The sequence below is a fragment of the Gavia stellata genome, chromosome 12 (assembly GCF_030936135.1).
Source record: "Gavia stellata isolate bGavSte3 chromosome 12, bGavSte3.hap2, whole genome shotgun sequence".
Classification (NCBI taxonomy): domain Eukaryota; kingdom Metazoa; phylum Chordata; class Aves; order Gaviiformes; family Gaviidae; genus Gavia; species Gavia stellata.
The window spans coordinates 18,352,613-18,380,227 of NC_082605.1; the positions used below are offsets into that span (position 1 = coordinate 18,352,613).

Genomic DNA, 27,615 nt, shown 5'->3' on the forward strand with positions numbered 1-27,615 from the left:
GTTTCTCTTCAGGGAATTTATGCTTCTGAATGCAACAGTAATCATTAATGGAAAGAGGTTGTGTTCTCAGGTGGACTTCATGTGTGTTATCATCGCACATTTCAACTGGCACGTTATGTTTGGGTCCTTCAGCCACTTCTGTAATATGAATAATCCATACAAACCAAATCAAAAGCAAAGCCTTACTATTTTACTGACTGTCCTCTCAGCAAAAGGTCATCTTTGAGCTGATGACCTTCTAGTCCAATGGACAAGATGAAGGGCTGCCATTTTTTCCAGATGTCAGATCCAGAAAGATTGAGTGCTTTGCCTGAGGTTATGCTCCTAACTTCCTATGCAGTTGGGGAATTCTCATTGCCAGACCAGTTTCAGAAATGAAAGACTATCCTACTGCCTCACTTAAGGGTTTTTGTTGTGAACTAACAGTTGAGCACGCATATGGCATTTTGCAAGGCTCTGAGGGTTGAAACTGTCACACTGTCTGACTTAGCTAACGATCTACTCAGAAATTCAGTGTACGTATATGGTGACTTCTCTCCTGTTCACTTTTGAGCCCCAGAATAACATAGTCCTGTAGCTCAAGCTTCTGCACCGCAGCATGCCTCAGACTACACAGGCTTGCACAGACTCTTAGGGTTATACTTGTTTCCCACAATTTTCTGCATGTTTGTCTCTAAACGAACCATGAAATGATTCAGTGCCCGCATGTGGTTTTAATAACAGGCGTATGTGGGCAAATGAGAAAATACAGAATGTTCGACTGGAAGTTTCCAGCATACGGTATGGGTTAAAATCGAAGTAGGTTTGTAGTACAGTCTTTGTCAGAGTTGGTTAATTACTTCTGGGTTATATGACATTTTAGATGAGACTTCTCTCTATAACCTTGTAACAACTGTTGAGTGGTGGAAGGCTCCATACTTAATCAAGGGCAGATTTGGAGCAATAAGCTCCAGTTTGATCTTCACTGGGATCTGATTGTTTTTCTGGGAAGTTTGTCTGTTGTTGTTGGCTTTTGGGTTTTTTGTTTTGCTTCTTGTTGTTGGTTGTTGGGGTTTTTTGGGGTTTTTTTGTTGTTTTTTGGGTTTGGGTTATTTTTGAGAGAGAGAAAGTGCAGCAAGTAGCTTTCTGATCTTGTTTTACCTGAGAGTTATGTCAAGGGCTTATACTTCTTTAATAGAAAGTCACACTAGGCATCCGCATCTTGAAAACTACAACTCCTGTAGATACGTTCTGGCATCAGGTGGTCTTTTCAGAGTCCAGAGCAATCCTTCCCTTCGTCACATATCCTCAGCTTTGCAAAATGCTTCTGAAAAGGTTTTGTGTCTTTCATTATTATTTTGTTAGACAGCAATAAGTTCTCAGACTTTCAAAATATAGTTTTCTATTCTTTTCTCCCACCTCAGACATGTTCAGCTCTGATGTTCCTTCTTCTGTGCATACTGAAGGGAGATTGTGACATCCCACTAGTCCGAAATTGGAAGAAGAAATTTATTGCTGTCAGATGAGAGAATCTCTTAGGCTATTCTGACTCTATATTTTCTTTTTCTCCCAAACTTGAAGGGTTAATGTTGGTTTAGACTTAACCAGCTTTTGCTAACAATCTGGCTTAAGCTCGCTGATGAAATACACAGTGAGAATTGCCTTTGGCAGTCTTTGAGACTGATGTCCTTGTGTGCGAAAGGGAGGAAAAGCATTGGAAAAGCCACAGGGAGGAAAAATGATAAATAAAGACAAGTACTTGAAAATTTTCTGCGAAGGAGAAAAGAAAAATCTGTTCCTATGCCTGTGATGAGAAGGTGAAGAAGTAATGACTTGAATTGCTCTGGGGAACTATCCAACAAAGCAGCACCTGAGCTGATCATCTGTGCACTGATGATGGGAACAGGCCCTGCCCTTGGTCAATGGCCTTTGGATCTTGTTTTCTCCATAATACTGTAACTCCCGGGAAAGGCAGGTGTAGTTGTAAGAGAAGGCGAACAAGAATACAAGGGAGCAGAGCTGTTCTTGTGACAGCAGTGCTTTGGGTATTGTGTAGAGTAACAGACTTATGTAAAGCAGGTGGATAAAGCCTACAAAATTAGTTAAACTCTGCATTTCTCCACTTGTGTTACTGAAAAAATCTCCATAGAAAAACAACTCTTCAGTATCTAAATGATGCGTCAAGGTGACTGCGGTGTGTAGAGGTACCTGAACTTGGTGCGTGGGTATGGATATAAGCTGGGCTGGGCTGCATTGGTTTCTTCTCACTGTGATCTTTGGGCACCAAACTTGAGGAGGAGTTACATGGCACACGTATAGATCTTTTTGCTGCACTGTGAAGAGTGTAGGTCTGCTGGAAGCTCTGGTCAGCGTAGAGGTCTGAAATGACAGCAAGGAAACCGCAGTAAAATTTGCTACAAATCCTGCCACCTCTTTAATTGACTTTCATAAAACTTCCAAAAAGTATTTTTTGGCCCAGAAATTTGAAACCAGTTGTATGTCATGCAGGCATATAAGCTGGAGAAGGCCAAGTGGTCTGTGTTTTGGGAGCGCAGAAGATTTCAGTACACTGAGGTTGAGGGAAGAGTAGTTCCCCATGGCTGTTGTTGCTTTCTGCCTTTCTGTGGAAGCGGACCCAACCCCAGGCAGTTTATGGGACTTCTCATAAAGTAAGGCCTATAGCGTCGAGGCAAATATTTGCATGTTCTAGAGGGGAAATGCACTTCTCTGAAGCACAAACATCCCAAGGTGTTGTAGATGGTAACACCTGTATGCAGTTATTTTATCTCTGGGCTCATCGGGCTTTAGGAGTGGAGCCATATCTTAAAGGAGCTGTCACAGCAATCCTTGTTTGCCTCCAAGGTGTCTCCTGAAGTGCTCCTGCAGGTAATTAATCACCTAATAAAATACACTCTTTGACAGTGGGTGGAATTTGGAAATTAATTTGCACCCCTTAAATGAGGCTTCTAAAACTATAATTATCATGAAAGGAAGGAACGAGCTGTGTCAGGTGTATAAATGATTTATTTATCAAGAATAAGCTGTCACCAAAGTGGCACTTAAACTTGCATCGTCTGTGCTGCATTTCTTTTAGGTGAATTAAGCAATGACATTTGCCTTCCCTCCCTTATTTGCAGGTCCTGGGGCAAATCTTCAGTTGTTTGTGAAGTGTTTGGTCCAAAAGTGACCTGCAACAAATTTATAGCCGCCTTTTTCCACATTCTCTTTCTCTAATGTGTGATCACTTCTTGCTGCCCCATCATTCCCTGCTCAACGTCTGGCTTCCCCAGAGGACGCTACAGACCTTGTGCAGCCCAGGTGGCCATTCAGATTTCTCATTTCTCTCTCCAAATGGTGGATTTTGTCAACTGGGTGTTGGTAGCATCAGGAAGTAGAAAGGAGAGGAAGTTTTAACTAGTTGGCTGGACTGTGTATGGTATAAGTTGCCTTGAGTAAGAAGAAAACAAAGATATCTGATTCTTTTTTTTTTTTAATGATACAGGTTGAAAGATGCCAGAGAGATCTATTTTTGAAGGTTGTGAGAGGGCAATTCTTTTTTTAAATCGAGAGAAATGTGAGAATAGCAACATTTTAACAGTGAATCATTTACAAAAATATTTACCTTCAAAATTGAGCAAATACCATGCTAAAAATGTGTTACCTACGTGTCTGACCTGTGCACCAGAGCATCTGAAGACTTATTTCAGCTGTGTGGGGAAAGGGGACATGGGCTTCACTGCAGCCTTCACTGTGAAATGGCCACTAACAACTGTTCTAGTTGCTACAACTGAAATGTATTTGTTGCTGACAGTGTGTAATTTCCTGGGTTCAAAGTGCGCATGGTGTGCCGATGCAGTATATGTAGTTTGCGTGACATGGAAGAAAATTGTCTCATTATTACATATTAATCTTACATTATTGGTGCATTAATTTCTGAGAAAGCCCAAGAGGATTTCTATTCGTGTCAGACTGACTTCTCTAATGCACAGCTTCTGGGAAGGGCCATGCCTGATTATTTCCCCCATACTTGTTTGCCTGAAGTTAAGTTGGCTTCAAAAAGGTATGAGGGTGCTCAGCACCACTGGCTTGATTCAAAAGTCTTTTCCACAGAGTGAGAAGATTTCTTAAGGCCCCTTGAGAAAAACTGGAGTAAGAGTGAAATAATTTACAGTGCGCTTTTTATTTACATTTTAGTAATGTTGTCTCCTACCCCAGAAGTGGCTTTTGCTGGAAAGCATCACAAACACAAACAAAATAGGCTGCCATTCAAAAAACTCCATGTGAAGCTATTAGATTGGAAATGCCATATTTTAGTTATGGGAACTGACAGATTGCAAACAACTTATGTGAGCAAAAAATACTTGTGATTCTTACTTTTTGCTTAGGAGTGTAGGTTGGAATAATGCTGTGCAAAATCCTTTCAATATAAACTAATACCTTTCTTCTCCCTTCTCCAAAGTTTTACCACAAAGTATTTTTACTGGATTGCAGAATTTTGTGGAAGTGTACTGGAAATATTTTTCATGAAAACCAAGTGGCAAAAATTAAATGCTCTGGAATGCAGCTGAAGGGGCAGTCCAACTACCTTGAGCATGTCCTGGTTTGCTTGAAATATGGTTGCCCTTTACAGGCACTCAATTCATCTTGAGGCCAATTTTAACAGTGCACAGTGTAGAAATGACTAACTGTTATGACATGCCCTGAACCAGCTCCAGTTCAGCTTGTGTAAATTCTACATGTGGGGTGCTTTTGGAGCTGACAGGTGGAATTTTATTGTGATTGTATTTAACTATTCCGCCACAGTAAAGGCTTTTGTCATTTATCTTACTGAGTTGCTACGTGTTGCAAAGCAAAGGCACGAGTTCTTTACTCTTTTTGTTTTTTTCTTTCCAACCAGCACATCTCGTAAAGATGACTGCTCAGGGTAGGATCTTCCCAGTGTTCAGCTACGCTTTCCAAATGGGTACTTACCAGCTGGTCTGTGGTTACAGGGCATCGCTTCAGGGTCTTCTCTGGGATGACTGCTGCTGGGTGCACCATGGTGATGGTGGAAATAGCTCATCCTTGGTTTAAGCCTGAGAGTGATGTCAGCCAACATTGTCTGTACCTTAGGCCGTCCTCAGAGATCCTCTTCTGGCTGTATAGCCGGCTGAAGAGGTTACAGCCCCCTGTTGCTAGTTGCCATCGTTAACCTGGCTTATTTGGCACGAAGTGGGGACGGAGCAGTTATGTGAGGAGCCAGACCAGCGCTTGGGACAGACGGAGACAGTAATGTATGGAAGGGGTTGTGATAAGCACTTGGGAGCAGGATGAAAGTGGTAACCAACCCCTCTATCCCCATGGCTGCAGTTGGAAGAAGTGCAAGCAGACAGTAGAGGTAGAGCTCATTCTGTCTCAGATTCCCTTTCTTAGTCTACTGAAAATTTCCTTCCAGTGTAACAGGCTGTTTGCACCATGTCTATCAGCATTTCAGCATGAATTTGGGAACCTCCTTTCCACCCTAGGTTAGTCCTAGGCCTAAGACGCTGATAATATTCACTGCAGGACTTCCAAATGAAATCGAGTTATTTACTGGCCTCGTGTCAGCTGAGCTTTTAAAATTGTATGTGTGAACACAGAATCAGCACACTGTTCTGCAGGTTTCTTAACTCTTTTCATGATCCCAAAGACCACTACCAGCATTGGTGGTACTATTTAAAGAAAGGTGTTAATGGTATATATCTTTTGATTGAAAGCCACAGTTGATTTTCGCTCTTGTATGGGTTCTGCAGATTTTGGTTGTTTTGTCTGAAGTGGTCTATTAGTACTTGCGCTGAGATAAAAATTGTGTTTTAAGTGAAGAAAGCATTCTGGCACAAATTAGAAAATCCCAGGGAAGATAAATGAAAAATGTAATTAGATGCCTTGAGGTTGAAACATTATGGGAATTGTAATGTATAGCTTGCTAATCTCATTAGAAAAAATCCTGGTTTAAGTCACCTGGATATATTATATGCTGCTAATACCAGTCTGTTCCTTTTCAGCCCAAAAGGTTACGAACATTACACTGGAAAAGTAATTTGCTTTAAGATCAGCTCATTCTTTGTGTTAGGCAGTAGCATTGCTTTCTTTCCTTTTTTCTTTGGTCCTTAACTTGCTTGCTAATTTTTCTTTTCTGCACTGCATGTTGCCCAGTTCTTTGAGTTCAGCTATGTGCAGTGCAACCTCAGAGACACCATGTCTTTGAACAGGATTAGTATTTTTTTCTTCAGATGCTGCCTTGCAATTTTGTTGAACTAATTTGGACAGATGCATCTCAGTTAGTCTCAGGGTGAGAGGAGCATCATGCATGTGTTACGGGGTCTGTGGGTGGCACCCAGAACAAGGCATCCAAATGCTACAGGAACAGAAACAGTTCTAGAGACCTACGTAAGGACAGGTTTCTCAAGAAGATACTAAAATACTGTCCACTGAAAAGATAAAATTTCTGGGGATTCCTCATGGTTAGGGAATGTCTGGCTATTTCCCCAACCAACATTTTCGTGTTTGATTTTTCTTTCCCCTCAAGTAATGCCTGTTAGCATGAAAATTATTTCATTGCTGATTTTCTGTTTCCCAGCTGGAAAACAATTTGGAAGACTATGGTTCAGATCATATATATGTAAATGCCATCTACTGCTGTGTATCACAGCCAAAAGCCCATACTAGGCAACGCAACTTAAGCCATTGCACTGTGAGTTTTATGAATCTACCTATGACAGCAGGGAATTGGCGAATCTGCCGCTTGGCTGTGATGGGCATTTGACATTGCTGCAAAACCAATGAGGAAAAGAAATCATCTCAGTGGAACCTTCTGGATGCAAAATGGCCTTTAAATGAATTAAAGCTGTGAGAGCAGCATTTCCCATCCCTTTCCCTCTAGAGGCCACACTGCAGTGGGCGTGCAATTTGGCTTTCTCCTTTTGGTGTCAATGTTTTCCACAGAAGTACGTTTCTTAAAGGGACCATCAGTGCAACAGATGCTGTGCTCAGACCTGCTGCGTGAGAGAGGAGCGTGCTGGAAATGGTGGGATCTGATCCCATTGTGGGGCCCCGGCAGTTACATTAACTGCTTGGATTTTTCTGCTGCTAGTTGCGATGCTAAAACCTCTTGGTGGAGCTGCAGTTGTGTTGTTACCTTGGCTTATCCTCTGTTGGGTGTTTGAGGTCACTTTGAGTTCTTTGTTGTATATCTAAAGTAACCCACAGAAAAGTTGACACTGTTTTCTTTGGCTTTTCTCTTCATTCACCACATTGGTTACAGCACCAAATTAGCAGAAAACTTTGTTTAGGCATCAGTTCAACAAAACACTTTGGCCCAGCTCCAGCTCTGGAAGAGCTTTTAGATTAATGGGAAGTTGGGAGCGTAAAGAAGAGTATGGAGTCTAAAAATTTGTTTGGGTCCGGTCTTTAATGTTTTTAAAGTGTAATCTTGTTCCTATTCAGCAACAGTGAAAGTTAAGCAAGTGCTTAAGTGCTTTGCCAAGCATGGAGGCAATGATTTATACTGGTAAAGTGGAAACTTAATAGTATCTACTTTGCTGATCACAGCTATAACCAGGATTTCATAGAATAATAGTTAGCTGCTGTCATGCTCTGTAGTTCAGTTCCGCTCAGGCTCTGAAGACAGCACAAACCTATAGCTGGGATGGGCGGACAGCCCTGAAGGGTAAGCATATGAAGAAAATAAGGGTTTGTGTGTGTCTGGGATGTTCCAGTTGTTTAATTCCTGCCCACCAAAGCACCCTTGCTCCTCTGGATTCTGTTCCCATGCTCTTGTAGTTCGGCACACTTTCCTCATGTCCAAGCTGGGTAATTGAGTGTGAGAAATAGTTTTGGTTTCGTTTTATGGCTTCACATTGTGGTTATGATAGATCCTCAAGGCAGACAGAAATGAGATGGCTGTATAAAGACATGCAAATGAATTCAAAGGCTTATGGTGAAAGCATCTTCTCCATAAATGAATGAAAACAAATCATTGAGAGTGATGGCTTTTATTTCCACAGGTCTTACAATGGTGGTGCTGTTGTGCAGGCAGGGTTAGAGTCCTTTGAGGAAGCCTGCAAGTGGTTCTTGAAAGCAAACCTCCCTGCTTTCTGCACGCTGGATTTGCGTATGCAGCCAGCCTCGACTAAAGTTTTTTCCCAGCTTGCTGACAGGCAGGAAATTGGGGGATGCAGGCAGCAAGACGGCTTTCCCAGGGGCTCGATTGCCGTGGCTGAGTCTGCAAGTCCACACCTGGGAGGGCAGCGAGTCCCAGGCGGCCCTGCAGTGTCCGACCCGGCATCGGCATCGTGCAGCTGCTGCCTTTGGGTGGGGGTGGAAGAAATGCTCCATTAGGAGCAGAGTAGCTCTCCAGCTGCATAGGCAGGGAGGTCTGCCGGGTCCAGGGGGCTTCCTGTTTAAATAGTTACAGAGTCTGCAGAATTGGTTAAACCATCAAAAAAAAAAAAAATCATAGAGGGTAAAAAAAGAATAATAAAGGAACCATCCTTCCTGTATCTGTACATGCGTTGTCTAACTGTTTATTTGGGTTTGATCAAATGCTTGTTGAGATTTTTCAATTCACTTTAATGGGTTTTAGATTAGGTCTTTTGTAATGTAGAATCAGGTTGAAGCAGTTCGGGAAAGCTCATGCTTTAATGCATAAAAGCCAGGAGAGATCATTGCATAAGCTAGTAGGTTCCCCGATGTAACATAGGCAAGTCATTTCACTCAGTGACTTCTGCAAGCCCATGTCTTATGGTTGGGCTAAAGCAATGCAACTGTTTATTAAAAAAATAAAAAAGGTAGATGAGGGAGAGAAAATAGTCCAGTCTTATTTCAGGCACGCAGCATAGTCAGACTATTCAGTACAGGACTTAAGGACATATTTAACAGCTTCTCTGTAAAAAGGCGGGAAATTAGACATGTGTTTTAGTGCTTTGCAGAACCAACTCCTATTCAGCTAACACCAAGGGAGATCATACGTGGCGAACTCTTTCAAGGAGCCTGTGAAGATCAGTCCTTTAACTCCACCTGTAGTGACCTGCCATTTGGGCTGCTGTATGACGGACCGCTCACCCTGGCCTGCTGAAGCTTCCCCTGTGTTTCCCCTGAGCATCGTTTCATTGGCATCCATTGGGGCACTGCCCATGAGACCGTGAGCGCCTTGCAGGACAAGGCTATTTCTTCTCTTACCGGTGGTGTGCAATGCAGATATGGCTCTTCCTAAATAGTTGAAAATAGCAGTCACAGAAGGAAGCTTAGCAATGCCCCATTTTGTGAGAGATACCCACAAAATTTTGAATGTGTATACACATAAGTGTGTATACACGTGTGTAAGGTAAGTAAAATACCTTTACGTGAATTCCTTTACATGAATTCCTAAATTTCCTAAATTTGACATTAATCTGCATTTTTTCTCTCTGCCACATGATGGAGATAATGGTGTAAGATATGTAAACAGTGCTACATGGGTCACGCACTTCAAAGAAAGAAGTTTCAACTTGGTGGTTTATAGCAGTTTTTCTGTTAATGTTGGTTTTGCACTAGCCTTGATGGAGTAATTTTCTCATAGTATCTGTGGGGTGTTTTGTTTAAAGCAATATTTGGTTACTTGTCTTGTTCGGGGTTTTTCGGTTTGTTTTCACACATGGCAAATATGCAGGAAAACCCTTACCAAATAATCAGGGCTATCGATGCAGCAGAACACCAAAAGTTTGTGTTTGGTAAAACATTCAAAAGAATTTGCTCAGCTTGCATTAACTTTATTGGGACTTTAAGCTGTACTTAAATGTACATGGTTTGGGCTCTGATACAGCTACTAGTAGGGCTGCTGTGTCCGCTTCTGTAAAAGCAGGGAATTTGCAGCAGTTCCTGCTTAAGAAGTTAAAAAGAGCACATCCTAGGTCCTGCTGTCATCGTGAGGCTGAGTCTGTGCATCCTGGGAAGGACACGGTAGGATCCGAATTAGTTGATCCTTGTGTTGTATGCTAGAACCCTTGCATCCTTTCTCTCCTCTTTTCTCCATCTTGAGCATGGGTCCTGCTCCAGAAGCTATCGAAGCCACATGTGCAAAATTCCCAGCTATTTCAATGAACTTTGCCCATATGCAAAGGCAGAGAGAGATTTTCCCATGGAAATTTCTTTAGTGACATTCAGAAATCTCCTGGTGAGAGATGTATTTAATTTTTATGGTGAGAGCTGCTGTGTTATATTTGTAATCATAATGTAGTAACAAGACATTTCTAACAAAACTGCTATAGGTTGAGATACATCCAGGAAGCGAGAAACACATGTTTCTTCCCAGTCTGTTAATTTTTTTTGTGGCTGTTACTCTGAGGACAAGAGTTCCTATGCTGGTGTCAGTGCAATTACAGCTGCACTGTTGTCGAGTTTCTTTGATTGAATATTTGCTGGATGAAGCAATACTCTTACTCCTCTCCATAGAGCCACCTGTCTTGTGAATCAAACATGCTGCTTGTTTAACTCCTTGTGCTTAAGTCCTTGTATCTCCTCCAAAATTCTCGTCTGAGGAACTGTTCAACTCTGTGATACTGCAAATCTGTCAGTCCAGTGTCTGCCTAGAATTTTTTTTTTCTTTGATTAAAGTTTGTATTTAGAGGCTTTCCCTTGATAGGTGCCTTTCATAAGCCATTTTTGTAATTATACTTACATCTAAAATGTTACATGTATGTAAAATGTATGTTAAAATGCCTTCAAAGTTAGCGAACTGGCGTGCTTCCTGGACAGCAGCACATAACCATGCGTGTGTGTGTGTCTGCACCCACGTATTGATGTAATAGTTTCTCCAAATGTTAGGGTTTTTCCTCAGAAGACTTTTTCCAGAAACGCTGCACTCCATGCTCTAGGGTTCTGCTCCTGTGTTTTTTTCATGAGAACAAAGATTAGTCCTTCATGGTCCGAAACTCAATGCATGTGCATGACTTAAAGGCATTACCTACCAATAAATAAGAGATTAGCTGCGGCTTGTGTATTTCCTGATCAGTTCAGGTTTTTTCAGATGGCTCGTTGTTATCCCGTTTCCTTTAACGATGGGACAGTTTAATGAGTTTGCCATCTGACATACATCTGCTTCCTGTTAAACAATACCTTCATTCTTCTAGAGCTGCTAAACTCATCTTTTATCCTGCAAGATTTTTATCTGCGCCTTGAAAACAGCATATACAAATCGATGTCAGCATATTCTTTTTCTTGTTGAGGATATTTTTGATATGTTGTTTTTGAGAAGGAGTAGCAAAACGGGCATCTGCTTTAGTGCTTGTTTGTTGGAGAATGGGAGAACATGGATATTATTTGTCTAATTAGGGTCCAATCAGTCTAGCTCCTGTTTGAAGTCCAATAAGATAGACTTCTGTGGCTAACATTATACAATTTCTAATAGTTATTCCGTCCTGCAAGCAAAGTAAGGGACTGCTGCAAAAGGAGGGGTTTTGAAGGCTGTTAATATTGTTTCTTTGAGGAATGAGCCTTCAATAGCTTGATGATGGTCTGTCTCACGCGTGTGCAAAGTTAGTGCCCTGTGATCATCAGGCGCTCTTAAATCAATCCAGCCTGCATTGAGTTTGTGCATCTGCCTCAGTGCTTCTCTTTTTTTCCCATGTTTTGGGAACACGGAGTCATGCCGGATCTCTGACTCTGTCTTTCCCCTTCGCTGGTCAACATTGCCCCTCCAGAAAAACTTTTCCTTTTTTATTCTTTTTTCTTATGTTAATCATAAAACCTTTTTCTAGTGGAGGGAAAACTGGATAGAATTTTCCTTGTATTTATCGGTCTCTACATGATGTCTTTTATATGTTGCTTTTATAATGAGTGTGCGGTGCTGTTTAAAAGAAAATCCTGTTGTATGTGAAGTTCTGCCACACAGGTCCAAAGGACATCTGTGAGAATGGCTTGTAACCAAATTAAGCAGCCCTGTGGGGCACATAATATTTTGTCTCAGAAAGGAATTTACTTCCAGACATTCACATGTGCCAGGTGACAAGTGGAAATACTTCAGGTTTAGAGCTGGGGAAACAGAGGAAGTGAGGTGCAAATATTTATTTGAGGGTTAGTGGATGCTTGAATCAGAATAATGAGTATAATTCAGAAATTTCTTCTTTCTTCCCATTTATAGCTTGCAATTGTCTCCCAGTTGACACAGGGTTAATGTTATTTGTTTGAAAATGAAGGAATTGCTGAATACCTGAGGTGGCTGCTGGTGCATGATCTGAAACCTTTTTTAATGATACCTTTGGCACTGTTGAGATTGGTATTTCTACCACTCTAAATGCTGTTCCTTTGCTTCTGGCAATGCTGCAGAGCCATGCGTTCATCTCTGAAGAGCTGTGAAAAGTTGTTTGCTGCAAATGCAACTTTATGATAGTTTTACCTCTGATGGCCCAGCTTCCCATGGGGTTCCACCTCTCTTTGGCTTCATGCAGTCTTATAGGAACGTGCTTTATGTGAACTTGGTCTTTCACAGCGTCCCTTAAGGAACGGAGCCAAGAGAAGATCTTCTCTGGTCAATGATATACTAGTATTGTCATACTTGCCTGAAGAGTTTTGTTTCTAATTGCATCAGTGTTTATTAACAAAGCCCTCCATCATTTATTTAACATCTAAACTTGTCCATTCTTTCACCACACTCACACCTTTACTTTCTCGGAGCTGCAGGAACACGGCTGATGGCTTTGACAGTCTTTCATCGATGTTAAGATTACAAATTCCCTTCATTAGGTTCCTTGTGGAGTCTGCAATTTATCAAGGAGGATCTGGGAGGCAGTATTAATCAAAGCTTTGCAAGAAAATAAGTCTGCTCTGTCAGCTTTGGGGTATACCATCGATGATGGCTGTGCTGAGCTCCTCTACACCCTCACCTTTAGTCAGTATTGTGGAAAGCTCCAGGTCTTCACAATGGCATCTATTGCTATGACTTCTGACATGACCAGGGGAGACGCTTACCTCATTTCATGCTGTCTTTTCAAATCCCATCATGGGGAAAGTATATTTATAGCTGGAACATAAGTTTATCATAATCCAGATGTATTGGGCAAGCGTGTGAAGAATTTTAGGAGGACAAGACACTGAACCAGATTTACTGTGATTATTAACAGAAATGTTTTGGTGTTAACTCCAGTGGGCAGACAGGGTTGTTTTATTCTACTATAACTTGAGCCTGTTTGAAAAGAACCATCTTTTATAAAGAAGCTGATAAAAAAAAAAAAAAAGAATGTAGAAGGGACTTAGGTAAAGGGAAGATTGTTCTCCTGAAATTTGTGGTTTATGTATCCTTGGAAAACAGTATATTTTTTTGATACTCAGAAGTGGGTTATTAGGCTTTTCTTTGTAATTACAGTGGAGAAGGCACAGTTTGGCACCTGCAGCTCAGGCACTGTGGTGGAGTACTGTTTATAAATACAGGCTTCAACGGTGATAGCATCTCTATGAGCCTCGTCAAAGCGCGTAAAAGTTGCAGGTTAGGTGCAAGTTTGAGAACTACTCCGTGATGACTGCAGTACGTTTTCCCTGAAGGGAACAGATGTTCTTGCTGTTGGCCTTTGTGGTGTTCTGTCAAAATCCTCTTCATAACTGTTGGCTTTTCTCCCACTGCTGTTAATGTAAGGAACAGTGGAGGTATGGGTGAGAGCAGTTTCGGGGACGTAGGTACGGTTTCAGGAACATTGAGAAAGCTCTTACAAGGTGAGCCTGTTTCCTCCTCTAGCTGTTTATCCCAATCTCTCCTTTAGTATTTACTCTAACGTTTGTAAAAACAGATAGTCTTCTGGAGAGCAAAGCCCGCTGAACTGGAGACAGAGAAAACCTGAATAAACAAACATGTGCCACAGATTAGTAAGAACATCTGTAGGTTTTATATTGTTTTGAGAACACATACCACATAGTTTTTAATTTCTTATGCTTTTCTAGTTTCTCTCTTTCTTTCTGTCTCTCTGTTTTCTTCTTCTTTTTAAATATATTGCTAATAAAGGTTGGAGGTAGAAAGCACAGCTGGACTCCGCATGACATGCCACTGTTTAATTTCTAGCTCGGAGGATGAGAAGAAGAGTAGTTTTATTGTATCCTAGAAGAGAATAAAGCCACATGCAAATTCCAGCCATGGACATCTGTTTCCTCTTTGTGTGCAAGAATTCTCATATTTGGAAGGGAATCCCAGTTCTGAAGAGGCTGATGAGTTGGGATTTTTGTCTTTTTTTTCTTTTGGTTCTTCACCCTGCTTCTTTGCCACTCCTTCAGCATGTTCCCCTTGCTCCCTGGCTGCTGTGTTTCCTTCAGTACAATGTCAGCTTGCAATTTAGCATCAGATATTGAACAGGTGAATTTTGAGTTACTTTAACATGTTGTGTCGTAGTTACAAAGAGTATTAGTAAGCTCCTCCTTAAATTTCTTTTATTTAATTAAACAGTATTTGGTGGGAGGACTTTTGCTCTGTCATCAATCTTCAGTACTTGCAGGTTGGTATTTTTTTTAGAAACTGAGATGTATCTGTTGCTCTGGCTGTGAGGTGCAACTATTTCTAGAAGTAACTTATTAAAAATAATCTTTAAAATCCTTCTGTATCAGGGGAATTAAGTAGATCTACAGAAATAAGAATCTGCAACGTTCATTACATTAAGTTAGGCATCAGGTGCTAAGGACTACAGGGACCAGAGTAAATGACAATTTCACTAACCTATAAAACATTTTAGAATAATTATTTACAGCTGTCTGTGGGCTTTAAACTTTTTTTTTTGTGTAAGAGTTGACTCTGTTGAACAAACAGCACAGTTATATAACATTAGGCCAGACATGAGAACTGGTACTCTCTATTTTATATTAACGTCAAATGAAAGGTTGGTGGAGCTCGCCAGGGTTTCATATTTGCTGGCAGAAAGTTACCCACATGTGTGGACCACATTTTTATTGTTGCCTTAGCCTATTTCAGGCATAAATATCGCTGCCTGGCAGGGTGTGATTCTGTTCATTGCTGAAGAGCTTTTCTTTTAAAAAGCAAAATATGAAAAGGAATTAAATGCTGTAAATGTTCAAATTAAGAAGCGTCCCCAGACTGCGAGATTTTGTCACGTGTGTCATGGTAGAGGAATAAAGGGCAATAAGACATCTAAAGGCTATTTCATTGTTGGATGAGTTACCCTTGCAGAGCTATTTCTTTTTGCATATGTTAATCCTGCTTTTGGGTGTGGGCTGTTTAGTCTGGTCTCTTAGGAAAACGAGGCTTATGCAAGCAGGGTGTACGCACACACGAACGCACAGCAGCCTGCACAGCCCTTGGACATGTTGGCCATGGAAATGTGGCCGAAAGGCAGAGACTGCAAAGATAAGTAGAAGTTCCTATAAGTTTCTTGAAAATGTGTGTGTGAAGGGAGAATAAAGGCAATTAAGGGGTTTGAGGGAAGGCTTGCAACAGGAACTGAACTTTCAACAGGCGCTGTGGAATAGATGTCGAGAGGAAACGTGATGGAGGTCCCTGTTGCAGGAAGATTGCTGAACCTGGCTTGGAAATTATTTGGCTTCAGAGAATCTGATGACAAAATCCAAATCCACAGGAAGCCAGACTCCCTTTCATTCCAGTACCCATGAAATTGCTTGTGTGGGTTTGTTTTTAAGTCAGGATGTTGTCAAACAGGCTCCAATGGATGACCGTAAGAAATGGAGGACATCTTGTCAGGATCTTCTTAGTGCAGGCAAAGGTGCTGCTCTGCTTGTTTTTGTTGGTGGCGGTTCCTAGTTTGTTTTTTGCAAGTTTTCAAACTCTATTAAAGTGGGACTTACGAATGTTTAGGCCCTTATCCTGCAGGCGTCTTAGAGAGGAGGGAGCCCAGCGGCTGTGCGGATCCCACTGACATACATCTGAAATCTTCCCAGGCATTTTGGTAGCCTGCACATCGCAGCATCTTGTGGGGTGCGCAGGGAAAAGTGAAACCGATAATCCCCATCCAGTTCTGGTCCCTGCTGAGCGGGACATGGAAAGCAAACACCACTAACGCCGAAAATCTAACAGCAGTCGTGAACAAATTTCCTCTTTGATTGAAATGCTTCTAGCTAGGAGATAAAAAGGGGTTTAGGTCAAAAGCTTCCCTTGTTGTCTCATTAACAGCTGCATAATTTTACCACTCATTCATGCATATAAAGAAACAAAACTTGGAGACTGTATTTGAAAGCTTGTTTTGTTTGGTGTGCAGCTGGATACAGAGCATTTCCTTTTCTCTCTTTTAACAAATTTGAAGCAAATGTAGTGGGTATTGTTTCTGGTTTTTTTCTATTTTTTGGCCTAGATAATAGAAGATTATGTTGCTTTTCATTTTACATTGCAAAGAAATCATGCCATTTAACTCCAATTCAACAATGATGCAGCAGCATGTGGAGATATATATATCTTCTCATAAATATATTACCACACATTACTGTCAAATAGCTGGACTTTTTCACCCAGTATTAAAAACAAAATTTAATTGCTACACAAGAGTTTCAAGGCCCTGATAAATAAGAGCCATGTCTGACCTTTATTGTGGGGCTCTGAGATGCCACCAGGGATATTGCTCATTGCTCAAGATGACAAACTTCCTCTGAGATTTCAGTTTGTCAGCTCAGTGTACAGCAGTGACATTGATTTCTTCTCACTGCCGTTTCCTGCCTGACTAGATAACAAATTTTCTGTGGCAGGTGTCTGTCAAGCTTAGTTTTGCCTGGCAGATTAACTTAATAGACTCATTTATTAATCATTAGTTGCAACACAGTGAAGCAGACAATACTCTTTAACTCTTGTGATGTTGAATGGATGTACCATTTCAGATTCCTTTGTGTAGCTTGAATTTGGATTTAATAAGCTGTTCATATCTCTGTACTGAATGTTTTTAACCTGACATTACTCATATTACAAAGAGCGAAGTTTCATTTATTAGTTGTGTGACCCATTTTGAGTGTGTACTACTTTTCATGGCAAAAGGTGCGTTAAGTGCTTTCTGAGACTAATGAAATGATGCACCAACTACAAAATCAGCCTACATAAAGGGGAAGACTAATCTGACATGCATCATGCTTGGGGAAGGAAAATAAGAGTAGGAGAAGAAAAGAGATACTTGGAATAAGATTTGAAACTGGGGCTGACCCTGGGGTTGACTGGCTGTTGAAGTGGAGGAGATAACTGCGGAAGCATTTAGGAAGAGGCAAAGTAGACCTGCAGATACAGCTGTAGGGCAATTCTGGCACAGGCTAGGATTTTCATAGGGACTCCTTCCTCTGAGATGTCTTGAGATAGATACCCGGGCTGGAGATAGCAAAGGCAAGGTTGGTACCAGAGGTTGATATTGGACTTGGCTTGTCAGAGTGGTGAAAGAGGAGAAAGAGCCAGAAGAACTTAGTGGAGAGATTGGAGGAGGAAGAAGCTATAAGGGAAGGCATAGCCTTGGAGAGTGATTTTCCTGTTGCAAAGAATCCCTCTGTTCACGGTGAAAACCGACTTACTACACGTTGGCCCAGTACAGTCTACAGAGCTGGGGGAGAAGTATGTTTGCTTTTTTCCCCTGTGTTAAGAGAGTTGGTCACGATGTGTTTATCAGGGTAAAATCTGTAAAGGAGCTAGAAATGCACAGACACTGCTGGGGGCACATGGCAGCAGGAATTAGCCTAGGTAGAGATACAGGCTGTTGCTGGACAGAAGAACCCCTCATCATAGGTGATGAGAGAAGAACCACCAAGCTTCTCCCTTGGGTTTTAGTTGGGTTGTGGTAGCTCTTCACAATCTGCTTTTAATTCTCTAGGGAGCTTGTTAATGTGAGATCACCGGGAGATGTTCAGGAAAGTTTCTGCAGCTGATGTCCAAAGTGCAAAGCCCTGGTTGGAGCACAACTGTTTTCAGCTCAGCATTTGTGAGAGTGTGTATTGCTGAAGATGTTCTTTTGCCAGGCTGTGTTCCTGGCCTTGGGAGCATGTTTCCTGAACCATCCTTAGGGCTTTCTTGGCTAAGTGTCAAACCAAGAATGTCCCTGCACTAGATCATACTGCTTATTGCTCTTCTAGGCCACCCTGGTAATAATACATTAACCTCTCAGCAGGGAATGTGATAAACAAAGTAAAACTGCTTTAGTGAAACCAGTCATTTAATGGCAGCGTACATAAAGTGTCCTTAAAGATTTGTAAATGTAATAAGCTGCAGTTCACTGAGTGAACAATAACTGTTCCTAATTTAGCCAGTCGAGGAACATGCCAACCTAATTTGCTTTTGTAATGTTATGTTGTTGGTTTTTTTTCTTTTCCCACCTCTGCAGATTCCTTTCTCTCTGGTACAGTTTCCCCTCTGGGAGTCCTTAAAGGTAAGTCCTCTTAAATGATAGAAATATAAGTTATACATTTCGCAGAGGCTTTCCGTGGTAACTTATCTAACTTGATTATCACAATTATGGGCATGTCCAAGAATCAGTAAGTGTGTACCAACCTACCTGTGCATGTGAAGATCATTTGCCTGAATACCTGAAAATTAACAGGGAATATCTAACCACTGACATGTGGCATACAGTCTAAATTTTTACTTCCCAGCATGCCAGAAATCTTGTCTTCTGCTCTAGCTTTATTTACTGATTAAAGAAGAGTGGGAACCGTGTTGTGTTGTGTGATACTTTTTATTTTAATTTTTTTAGTGTTTCACTCTTCAAAGTAACAGGAAATTGCAAATGATGCAGAGGAAACTGATTGAGCCTGGTTTTGTAGACAGGGAGAGACTCAGTGCATCACTGACAAGCTATTTTGATTGGCTGCATATACTTTATTTAAAGATCGTTTAAAGAAGGTGTCAATTGGATGATGTTTTAATAGTGCAGTCTTTCAGAATGATGCGCTGTTCTTCCACCAGCTGGTCGCTTTGTTTATCATGGACAGAGTCAGGGTCTAGATTTTTGAGCACAGAGTTGGGTTCGAAGTCATGTAATTTCTCTGTCCCTCTGTTTTTCCTTTAACTCACTGCAAAAGATGAAGGAAAGTCAGGATTTTTCAGGTGCTTTGAGATCCTGGCTTGGAAGCACAGAAAATTACTGCAGATCGTTAAAAGCATTGTAGCAAAATATAGTATTTGTAAGAGAGGACCTGGAGAGAGAGTAATTTTCTTCTTGTTAAGGATGCTGGACTTCTGAGAAAGCTTGTCACTGACATGCAAACTGGGCAGAGGTACTGGGAAGGATGGGAACCGGTGGTGATCTTCCTTGCCCCTTGCTGATTCTATTGAGGGCAGAGGGCTTATGTTCTCCTTAGTCCTTGTATGCTTGATCGGGACAATAGCTTGTCCTCTTGCTGTGTGTCAGTAACTTGGGTTGTTCTGGAGGGACGAGCCCACAGTGTCAATATTTGCATCTAGAGGCTTCAGGGGGTCAAATATAAAGGGGAGTCCACAGGCAGGAGGAGCATGAAATACATCAAGAGCTTTCACAGAACTGAGCTGTGTTTTACAGTGGATTCTGTAGGTACTTCATGAGCTCAGCCTGATGTAGTGTCTGGGTATCGTCCCATTGCACAGGGTAACTTTGGCTGCCTTATTAGGAATCTGTTTCCCTGCCAGTGTCTAGGAATGGCTTTCTGTAAACTCTTCGACAGCGATACTGGCCTGACCTGCTAATTGTTAGCGCAGCAGCCGTGTTTGGGAGCAAGAGGTGGCAGTGCTTAAAGAGAAGAACTGCAGTATTCTTGCCAAAACCACATAAACCAGCAACATTGTGTAGCTGTTTTCAGAATGTAAAGTTGTTTTAACTAATGTCCATGTAGCTGTGACAATAAAATGTATTGTTTAGATTGCAGGCTTTAAAGAAGACAGTTTGAATTTAGCTAGCTACAGGAGTGAGTCACCTAGGATGAGACATCATGTTTAATCTGAAGAGGTCAGTGCAGATCTGAAGGGAAGCAAAACTGGGTTAGTTTGTTCCACGGACCAGTTGCCAATACATTTTTCTGCCTGTGAAACCAAGAGTAGAAAATGGCAAAAAGCAGTCTTGCATGCTCCAGTCACTTTGGCTCAGCCCATGGAGAGAGCTCAAGGTTTGTCACATTAAAGCCAGGCAGTGAAAGGAGAATATGTTTTGTTTAACTGCATGAAGCTTTTAAAAAAATTGCCCTGACGGTACAATAAAGGGGAAAAAACATAATGGTCCCATCAACAGGCTGGATGAGGCCAGTAGCATCAGTAGGGGTACGATTCAGGCTAGGGCTTCTCATGGGTGCACAAAGAGACAGTAATTAAGAAGAGGTAGAAGTGCAAAGGACAAGAGACAAATGGTGCACAGCCTGAACACGGACGAATTTACTGAAGCTGTTGGTTAGATAATGTCTGAGGGACTGTTCTGCACTGTATTAATGGGATTACTTGGGAAAGGAAACGCGGGAGCCGTTGTGTATGATGTGTGCGGATCATCTCACAGAAGAGCACAGAACAAGTGCTGTGGCTGTGTCATTTTTAAAACTGTTAGTACAAAGTTACATAAGCTGATAGATGATAGATTCAGTCTTACAATTCCCTGAACAAGCTAATCATCATAAAAATGAGAAAAATATGTTTCCACTGTAAAGGACAGCTAGCAAGGCACATGGAAGAAGAGAGTTTCCTTTTCCTTCACATAGATGCTGGCTGCAGCCAACAGCAGGGTGTTAAGCTTAAAGAAAACTAATAAAGGCTTGTCGTAGGCAGCAAATCAGGTGTTTCTATATCCCATTTTCTCTGTCTGCTTTGCTCTAAGCTGATATGGTTATTCTTTATGCTTCCAGCTGGCTTTAGCCACATAGTTTACATGCACAGTTTTCTTCTGTCTGTGAATATAGACCAGCTGTCCTATGTGAGAGTAACCTTGCATATCATACACTAAACTAAGTTAGAAGAAGAAGAGAGAGCATTGTGTAGGTTACTAAACTATAAGGTTATGTACACTATGGGTGCTGACAAAGGGGGTATTGCAGTAATTTGCAAGAAATAAATACTGTTTCAAATATAAGCCTTACTGCCAGTTACCCAGGTGAACACACAATTTAAAACAGTTATTAGGTTCCTTTCTTAGTTTATAATGACTCAGGAAACAACAGTAAAGAAATGATGATGATTTTAATAAAAAAACCCCAACTCCTCTTTTTCTGTATGTAAGTACCATCCACTGCTGTAATGCATGCTTAACATCCTTTTGCTTCCCAATTCTTCATTGTTCCCTATTTTCACTTAGGCACAGGTTATTGATATAAACCAAAGGGGAGAAGGAAACTGTGCTATGGTGTATCAGATTTCAGGACACTGTAATTCTCTTCTAGGGTGAGTTAGTGTCGCGCTTCTCTGTCTTTTGAGCCCAAGCCTTATAGCTAAAACAATTTTGAAGTCTTCTCAGAGTTCAGGAAAAGAAGGGGCATTTCAAATCTCATTCAGTCTCTGCTACGCTAACCCTCGGATGAGTACCATGGCTGATTACCACTGTGGAGGTTTGATCAGGTTTAGGTTCTTTTAGGTGGGGCTAATGCTTCTGATCGCACCTCAAAGCCAGCTGGCCATGAAGAAAGGCAGCAGAACATAGTTGTGGTGTGCTTCCCAAATGCCAGCTGAGCACATTGCCTTCTGTATTCGTTCAAGTTTTGGAATACTGTGGTAAGATACAGTCCCCTTGTATGCTGCCCTGGAATTTCCAGGGTGCCTCTGTAACTCACTTTGGAAATATTATGTGTGTTCTTCATTGTGGGAATTTCAAATTACAGGGCTGCCTATTTGGCATGAAATCACTGTGGGTTGCATGGAGTCTGGCGCAGCTCTCTTGCTTTCACCCTGCTGCCAGGGGTGTGACTCTCCACTCAGATGACTGTAGCACTGTGGAGTTCACCCCTTCTGTATTATCTTCTATTCTGCTCTGTTCAGGTGTTTTATTCAGCACATCTAATAATCATATCTGGGTACCTACCAACAGCACAGAAATTATTTATCATTTGTTTCATGTAGCATTTTAATCCATAATTTTTCTCTTTTAGACCTAACTGAGAAAAAAGACAACTTTAATTTCTGCTGTGGGGATATTGCACAAATACAGGGCATCAGAGTTTTTTTAACAAAATAGAGCTTAAAAAAAAAAAACCAAAAAGCAGGAGCCTCTGGTTAGGTTTGAGTCCAGAAACATCTTGTCAAAAATGCCTGCTTCTCATGTCTGAGTGGAAACAGTCAGCTCCCTCTGAGAACAGTGCTGTGCGTAAGATAAACCCGTCTCAGGTGAAACAAGACTCAGTCCTCTTGGGTTTTATATTTCTGCGTGTTGGCTGCGCTTCAGAGCCTCTGAGAGTTACTCCAACACAGCTGTACATGGAGAATGCTCTCTTTATAGACCAAATGTATTGTATGTCTGGAGAAGAGGCTCTGGTAGCCAGTGAGGAGGGAAAGAACAGGCAGGACAGGAGGACATGAGTCTCAAATGAGTAGACTTGAAAAATAAGGGTCTTTTTTGTTTGGTTGGTTGGGGTTTTTTAAGGAGGGAAAACAAACCTACTATCCTGGGAACCTTTTGTCTTTTTCTTTAGACACATCCGATTCTGAGATGAGACACTTGGACGTTGCTAACATCAGGGTCAGGCTGACTTCACCCTGCAGACTGTGTGTGCCAGCGAGTCCTGCTCTTGCACACACAGCCTGTCTGGGAGGGCTCGCGCAGACTGTGCTGCTTCACTGGCCCAGGACCTGCAAGGAAAGGTCAAAATCTTGGATTGACGATGCTCAAGGTGATGTTCTGGCTCTTCTGGCATTCAGTGGGGGCAGGATTTCCCTCTTTGTCTTGGTGCTGGGCAAAACCTAAATCTTGTGGGATTTTGTAATGACTGTGGTGGCATGTGATAGTGGTGTAAGATGCTGAACAAGCAGAGGAATGCGGTGGTGGCTTCAGGAGAAGAGAATGGTTTGAAGAGTACACACAGGCGTACTTCCACCCTGTGAAATAAGCGGGGCATCGCAGTAAATCGCAGTAAAGAGAATGGGGAGAGTCCAGCTGTTCCCCTGTGAAGCTGAGCAGTAGCAGAAGGTTGGTTGCATCAGAACAGAAGTTCCCATGTTGTTCCTAAACTGGTTTCTGCCCACATGATGGAAAGCAGGCTTGGGATTGGACTTACACTTCCTTAGGTCCCTTGTTTTCTGTCCAGGTTCAGCTGTCACCCCGGGCACAAGGCACCTGTGTTGATAGTGAACAGAGCTTGGGATATCTGCAGGCGGACTGGATATAGATCTACACGAAGGCATTGGCACATGTAGTCATTTGCTTGGTTCTCTTGGTTCCCCCCTCCAGAGAGCTCAACTTTTAGGGGCTGGTATAGGAGTATAGGGTGTGAAGAAGTCTGGTTCAAGGGTGGGCTCAGCCTTGCTTGTAGCTGTCAGTGCAGATATACCTTTGAGGCATACCTTGAAGCATGCTGTGCAAAGACTGCTTGGTGGGTTTCTGTGGAGGGCGAAGACTCTTATCTTGGTTGGAGCTCATTGCACCTGATTTTTAAAGTTAATCAGAATAAAAACTTTACAGAATGCTTCTGCCCAGGCAGCTGGGGTTCTCGGCAGTAATACGTGTTTATAATTCCACCATTGAAACAATAAACCACATGCTATTTCCCTCCTAAAATTTACAATCAAATCTGTTGCTGTTTAACAGGGTAAGTAGAAAATAGAGGAATGTAGCCAAACTGGGTCTAAAATGGCTTTCCATGCTCTATAGGTAGGTGACAGCTTTCCTTTTTTCCTGGAGAAGCAGTCTAGTATTTCTTTTCTGCTGTGCTCAGCTGCATGTAAGTCAAGAGTAAATGAAACCCAGGCCCAGCTTTAAACCCATTTCCTTGCAGGCAGTGTAGTAAGTGTTCTACCATACCTCACTCCCTCTTTGAGTAATGATCGGGCTGATTTAGGGATTAAGTCCTAATCGTTAAATAACGCTAACGTGTCTGCCATTTGCTTAGGTGCTGTATCAGGAAAACAGATTTCCACGGCAGCATTTCGAGGCGTGATGTAACTTGCGGCCAACGCGGCGTGTGCATGCCATTAGCATAACGGCTGCATTTTTCTCACAAAAGAACAATGTACCCAACAGCTGTTCACCAAACAGCCCTCGCTTTTTTAGTGTCACAATAAGTGTCATTCACACAGTCTTGAAGCATAGTCGAAGGAATGCTATATGCCATCTGCATGATGAGAAAGAAACAAATGCAATCCTTACTTACAGCACTGCAGACACGCTTGAGAAAGTCAGATGGTCTTGGATCATCAATGCAGCATTTAAAACGGCAGAAGTAAAACAGACTCGCGCAGTCTGTAGATACAGAGCCAGATTGTGATGCTCTTGGTCATGCCTAGACCACAAGCGGTTCTTTAGAAGTCGCTGAGCTTGCCAATGATGTCTGGGGACATTTGGTAGAATATAGAAGTAATCAATGTGAAGGGGTCACCATTTGATTCGGACACTTGCTTCTTGCTGAAGAACCTTAAAAGACTCATGTCATGCCTCCATGTAATTTATTCACACAAGCCTGCATGAAGCACGGATTTATTAGCAGGTAGTAGGAGTGCAGATGTTCAAGGCAAGCCTTCCTAACTTCGAAGTGATTTTTCAGAAGTGCATTTTCCTCCCCAGACACATATATGGCCCTTCGTGCCATGGAAACTGAGTGTAGCTGGTATATTATGTTCTGCCTTGCCATGGGAACACTGTTTCGAAGAAATTTTCTTTAACCAGGCTTTTAGCACATCCATTTTGATTTATGTCCAAATGGGTCACAGACATCAATGCAGTATTATATGGAGAGAAAAAGGGAATGAAATGTTTTTAACGTGAAAAATATGCTGTTGCATATAGGCCAACTTTTGTTCTCTTTCTCTCAATTTATCTAGGATTTGGACGGGTTCAATTCTAGGGCCAAATTCAGTATTGGCATAAGTGAGTACAACTCCATTAGTGCAAATGGAGTCTCAACGTTTATGTCAACAGTGAACTTAGATCATTGAATTTTTCCCATGTTTGGGCTTCCATGTTTCCTGAAAGATAATTTACACACGTACTGCACACATGCTGCACACATGCACATAAATATTCACTGGGGAGGACATTTGTCTCTATGCTTTTTGACTTTATGTATAGAAACTGCAATCAGCTCACGTATTTTTTGCTTCTCCTGTAGCTAATGTGCCATGCATCTGTAAGGATCAACCACGCAGAATGCTACGTTGCAAGTAAAATACCTAGTAGCAAAGGCAAGCGTGAAAATTGCTTTTCTTTCCTCAGTCGGCAGGACTGCACATGCACACAAATCCATGTGATTAATTCAGAGAGGTTTTTCTCCCCTCTCTTATCATGAAGTTGAACACTGCCTTGAACAGAGGGGTATGTAGAAATATTACAATTCACTCCAGTGATAAGCATCTGTAGTACTAACTCAGCTGCAGGCCTCAAGTTTAGTGTATGCCATGAGGTCTGCTTGCCTCTTAGTGCCTGAAGAATAGCGAGGCCAAGGCAGAGATGTCTCATTCTCTGCAATGTTTCCTGTAGCATTTGGGGTATTGGTCTGGTCATCAGGTTTGAGAGAGATGCGAGTGTTACATTTTCCCAGAATCGCCATAGCTTAGGTGTCCTGAATATGGACCAAGACCCAGCTGCACTGGGGACACAAAGCTGACAGATGATTTCTGCCCCGAACTTTTACCACAAACGTACAGCAAAGGTGACAGGCATGTGCGGGTAAGGAGTTGTGTGAACTAGTCAAAGGTTATTGGCCCTCTGGAGGCCAAGTGGCCTCAACATGTGAGGAGCCTACGTTTCTGGGCACCATATATTTCCTCCCTGTATTTAAAGGTGGGTGGTAATCTTTTCTGGTTTTGTTTGGTTTTTAGATTGAAAGGCCTTTGCTATATCCTAAAAGGGACTTGTCCAGTGCGTCTTCTGCCCAGCAAAATGGGGTGTCCTTGTATTCTCAGGATCAGAAGAGCTAAATAACATTTGTGATGAGAAGTAGAGGACACTGGCCTATAGAACAGTATGAAATGGAATCATTAGGAAGAAAAGTAAGGCTCTGCACATACATAAAACTTGACCCTTCCCTGCAAACATTATCCCTGTGAATAATTGGAAATCTGCATTCAGGCTTCCCACTGTGTCCCATCCCTTGAGGATACACCCGCTGCATTGCTTTACATGGTGCGGCAATGCACAGCGAGATTTACATGTATATCACATAAAAGTGTTTACCAAAAAAATTAGCATGTGATTGAGCTGGGAAGCTGCAGAGGGCCCCAACTGTACAAGTTTCCATGTGCTTCAGCCAGAAGATTTATTTCCAATTTGTTATTCATAAGGGAAGAGCAAGAGATTGGGATGGGGTCCTTTGAAGTGGAAAACAAAGTCTTCTATTCAGCCTTCAGCTTAATAGAATACACATGACACAGGCTTGGCATGGCGGTCCGCTTTCATGTGATGTGCTCCTTGTCATTTTGCTTTCCTAGGCTATGAATACTAGTGGGAATGGGTATTGCCCTGGAAAAGTCTCGTTATCTCCTGCTGCCTTCTGCAGGAGGAGTGCTGCGTAAGCAGGTAGGAACTATTTGGTGGTGGTGGTGGGGAAAGCAGGCTGATCCAATTGTTGCAGTTGTGTTGCTCGTAATACCCGGTTTCTCTTTCATATTGAAAGAGCACACGTAGGAAAAGCAGTTTAATTGCAGGGCTTCTGCAGGTATTATGCGGGTGCTTCTGCCCATGCTTACCCTGTTCAGAGGCCCCAAGCAGGGAGCAGTGACCCATAGGCTCTGAGCCTACTTCTGACACCCATCTTCTGCGTCACCGGAGCTCTTGCTGTTATCCCCCCAAGTGGAAGGGACTGAGGGAAGGCTCTTCTGAATTTGTGCAGCATCTAGGATGGTGGAGCATGATCTAGGTACTGTATCACTGCAAATAACCAGTAATTCAGTCCAAAGTCGATGTTTTCGGGATATGTGTATAAACCCAGTATTTCAAGAATGCAGCCCTGGTTTTACAGTCATGTTGTTATTACCTGTATGTACAAGCCTCTAATAGCTTCTGTGCTTTGCCCTGTGTTAGTAGCATTAAAAGCGTGCTCAGTGCAGCACAAAGGTGAGTGTTTTTGAAGAATTTACAAGCCCAACTTACTGCAAAGCCCTGTCAATTAGTGGGTCCATGGGCTATGAGAGAAAACATGTGTGACCTTCAGCACATCAGCTTGGCCCACAGTGTGAGTGTGGTTAGAAAGAATTTGGACTAGAGTCCTGCCGGTCCTCTTGGCCCTGTGACACTTGCTCCTCTCTGCTTCCTACAGGATGCTGTCTTCACGCTCTGCTTCTCTCTTGCTCTTTTGCGTGTTCAGGTTTGGAGCTCTGGGTGAATCACTGAAATCAGAGATGGAAAGAAATGCATGAAGTCATCTCATCCTGCCCTTGCCAATGCAGGATTATTCCCCACAGTACAGTCTTGAGTGCCTTCTCCAGTCTATTTTTAAATGACTCAAAGGAGAGGGCTTTCCTCTCCTCCCTGGGGAGGCTGGCTCTGCTGTTCAGTAGACCTCACTGTTGGGGAATTTTCTTCCTGTTCTCCAGCCTCAATTCTCCTTTCCCCTAATTTAATTGAACTGTTCCTGGCTCCACCCTTC

At 42.1% G+C, this 27,615-nt stretch overlaps 1 protein-coding gene across 2 annotated transcripts in view; it reads left to right on the forward strand.

The window, feature by feature from the left end:
* SLC25A26 (solute carrier family 25 member 26) overlaps positions 1–27,615 on the forward strand; it is an 89,678-nt gene that overhangs the window by 44,935 nt on the left and 17,128 nt on the right. For both annotated transcript variants that reach the window (XM_059823239.1, XM_059823240.1), the window contains exon 6: positions 18,264–18,308. In XM_059823239.1, the coding sequence (XP_059679222.1) occupies positions 18,264–18,308 (45 nt within the window). The remainder of the gene's footprint in view (positions 1–18,263; positions 18,309–27,615) is intronic.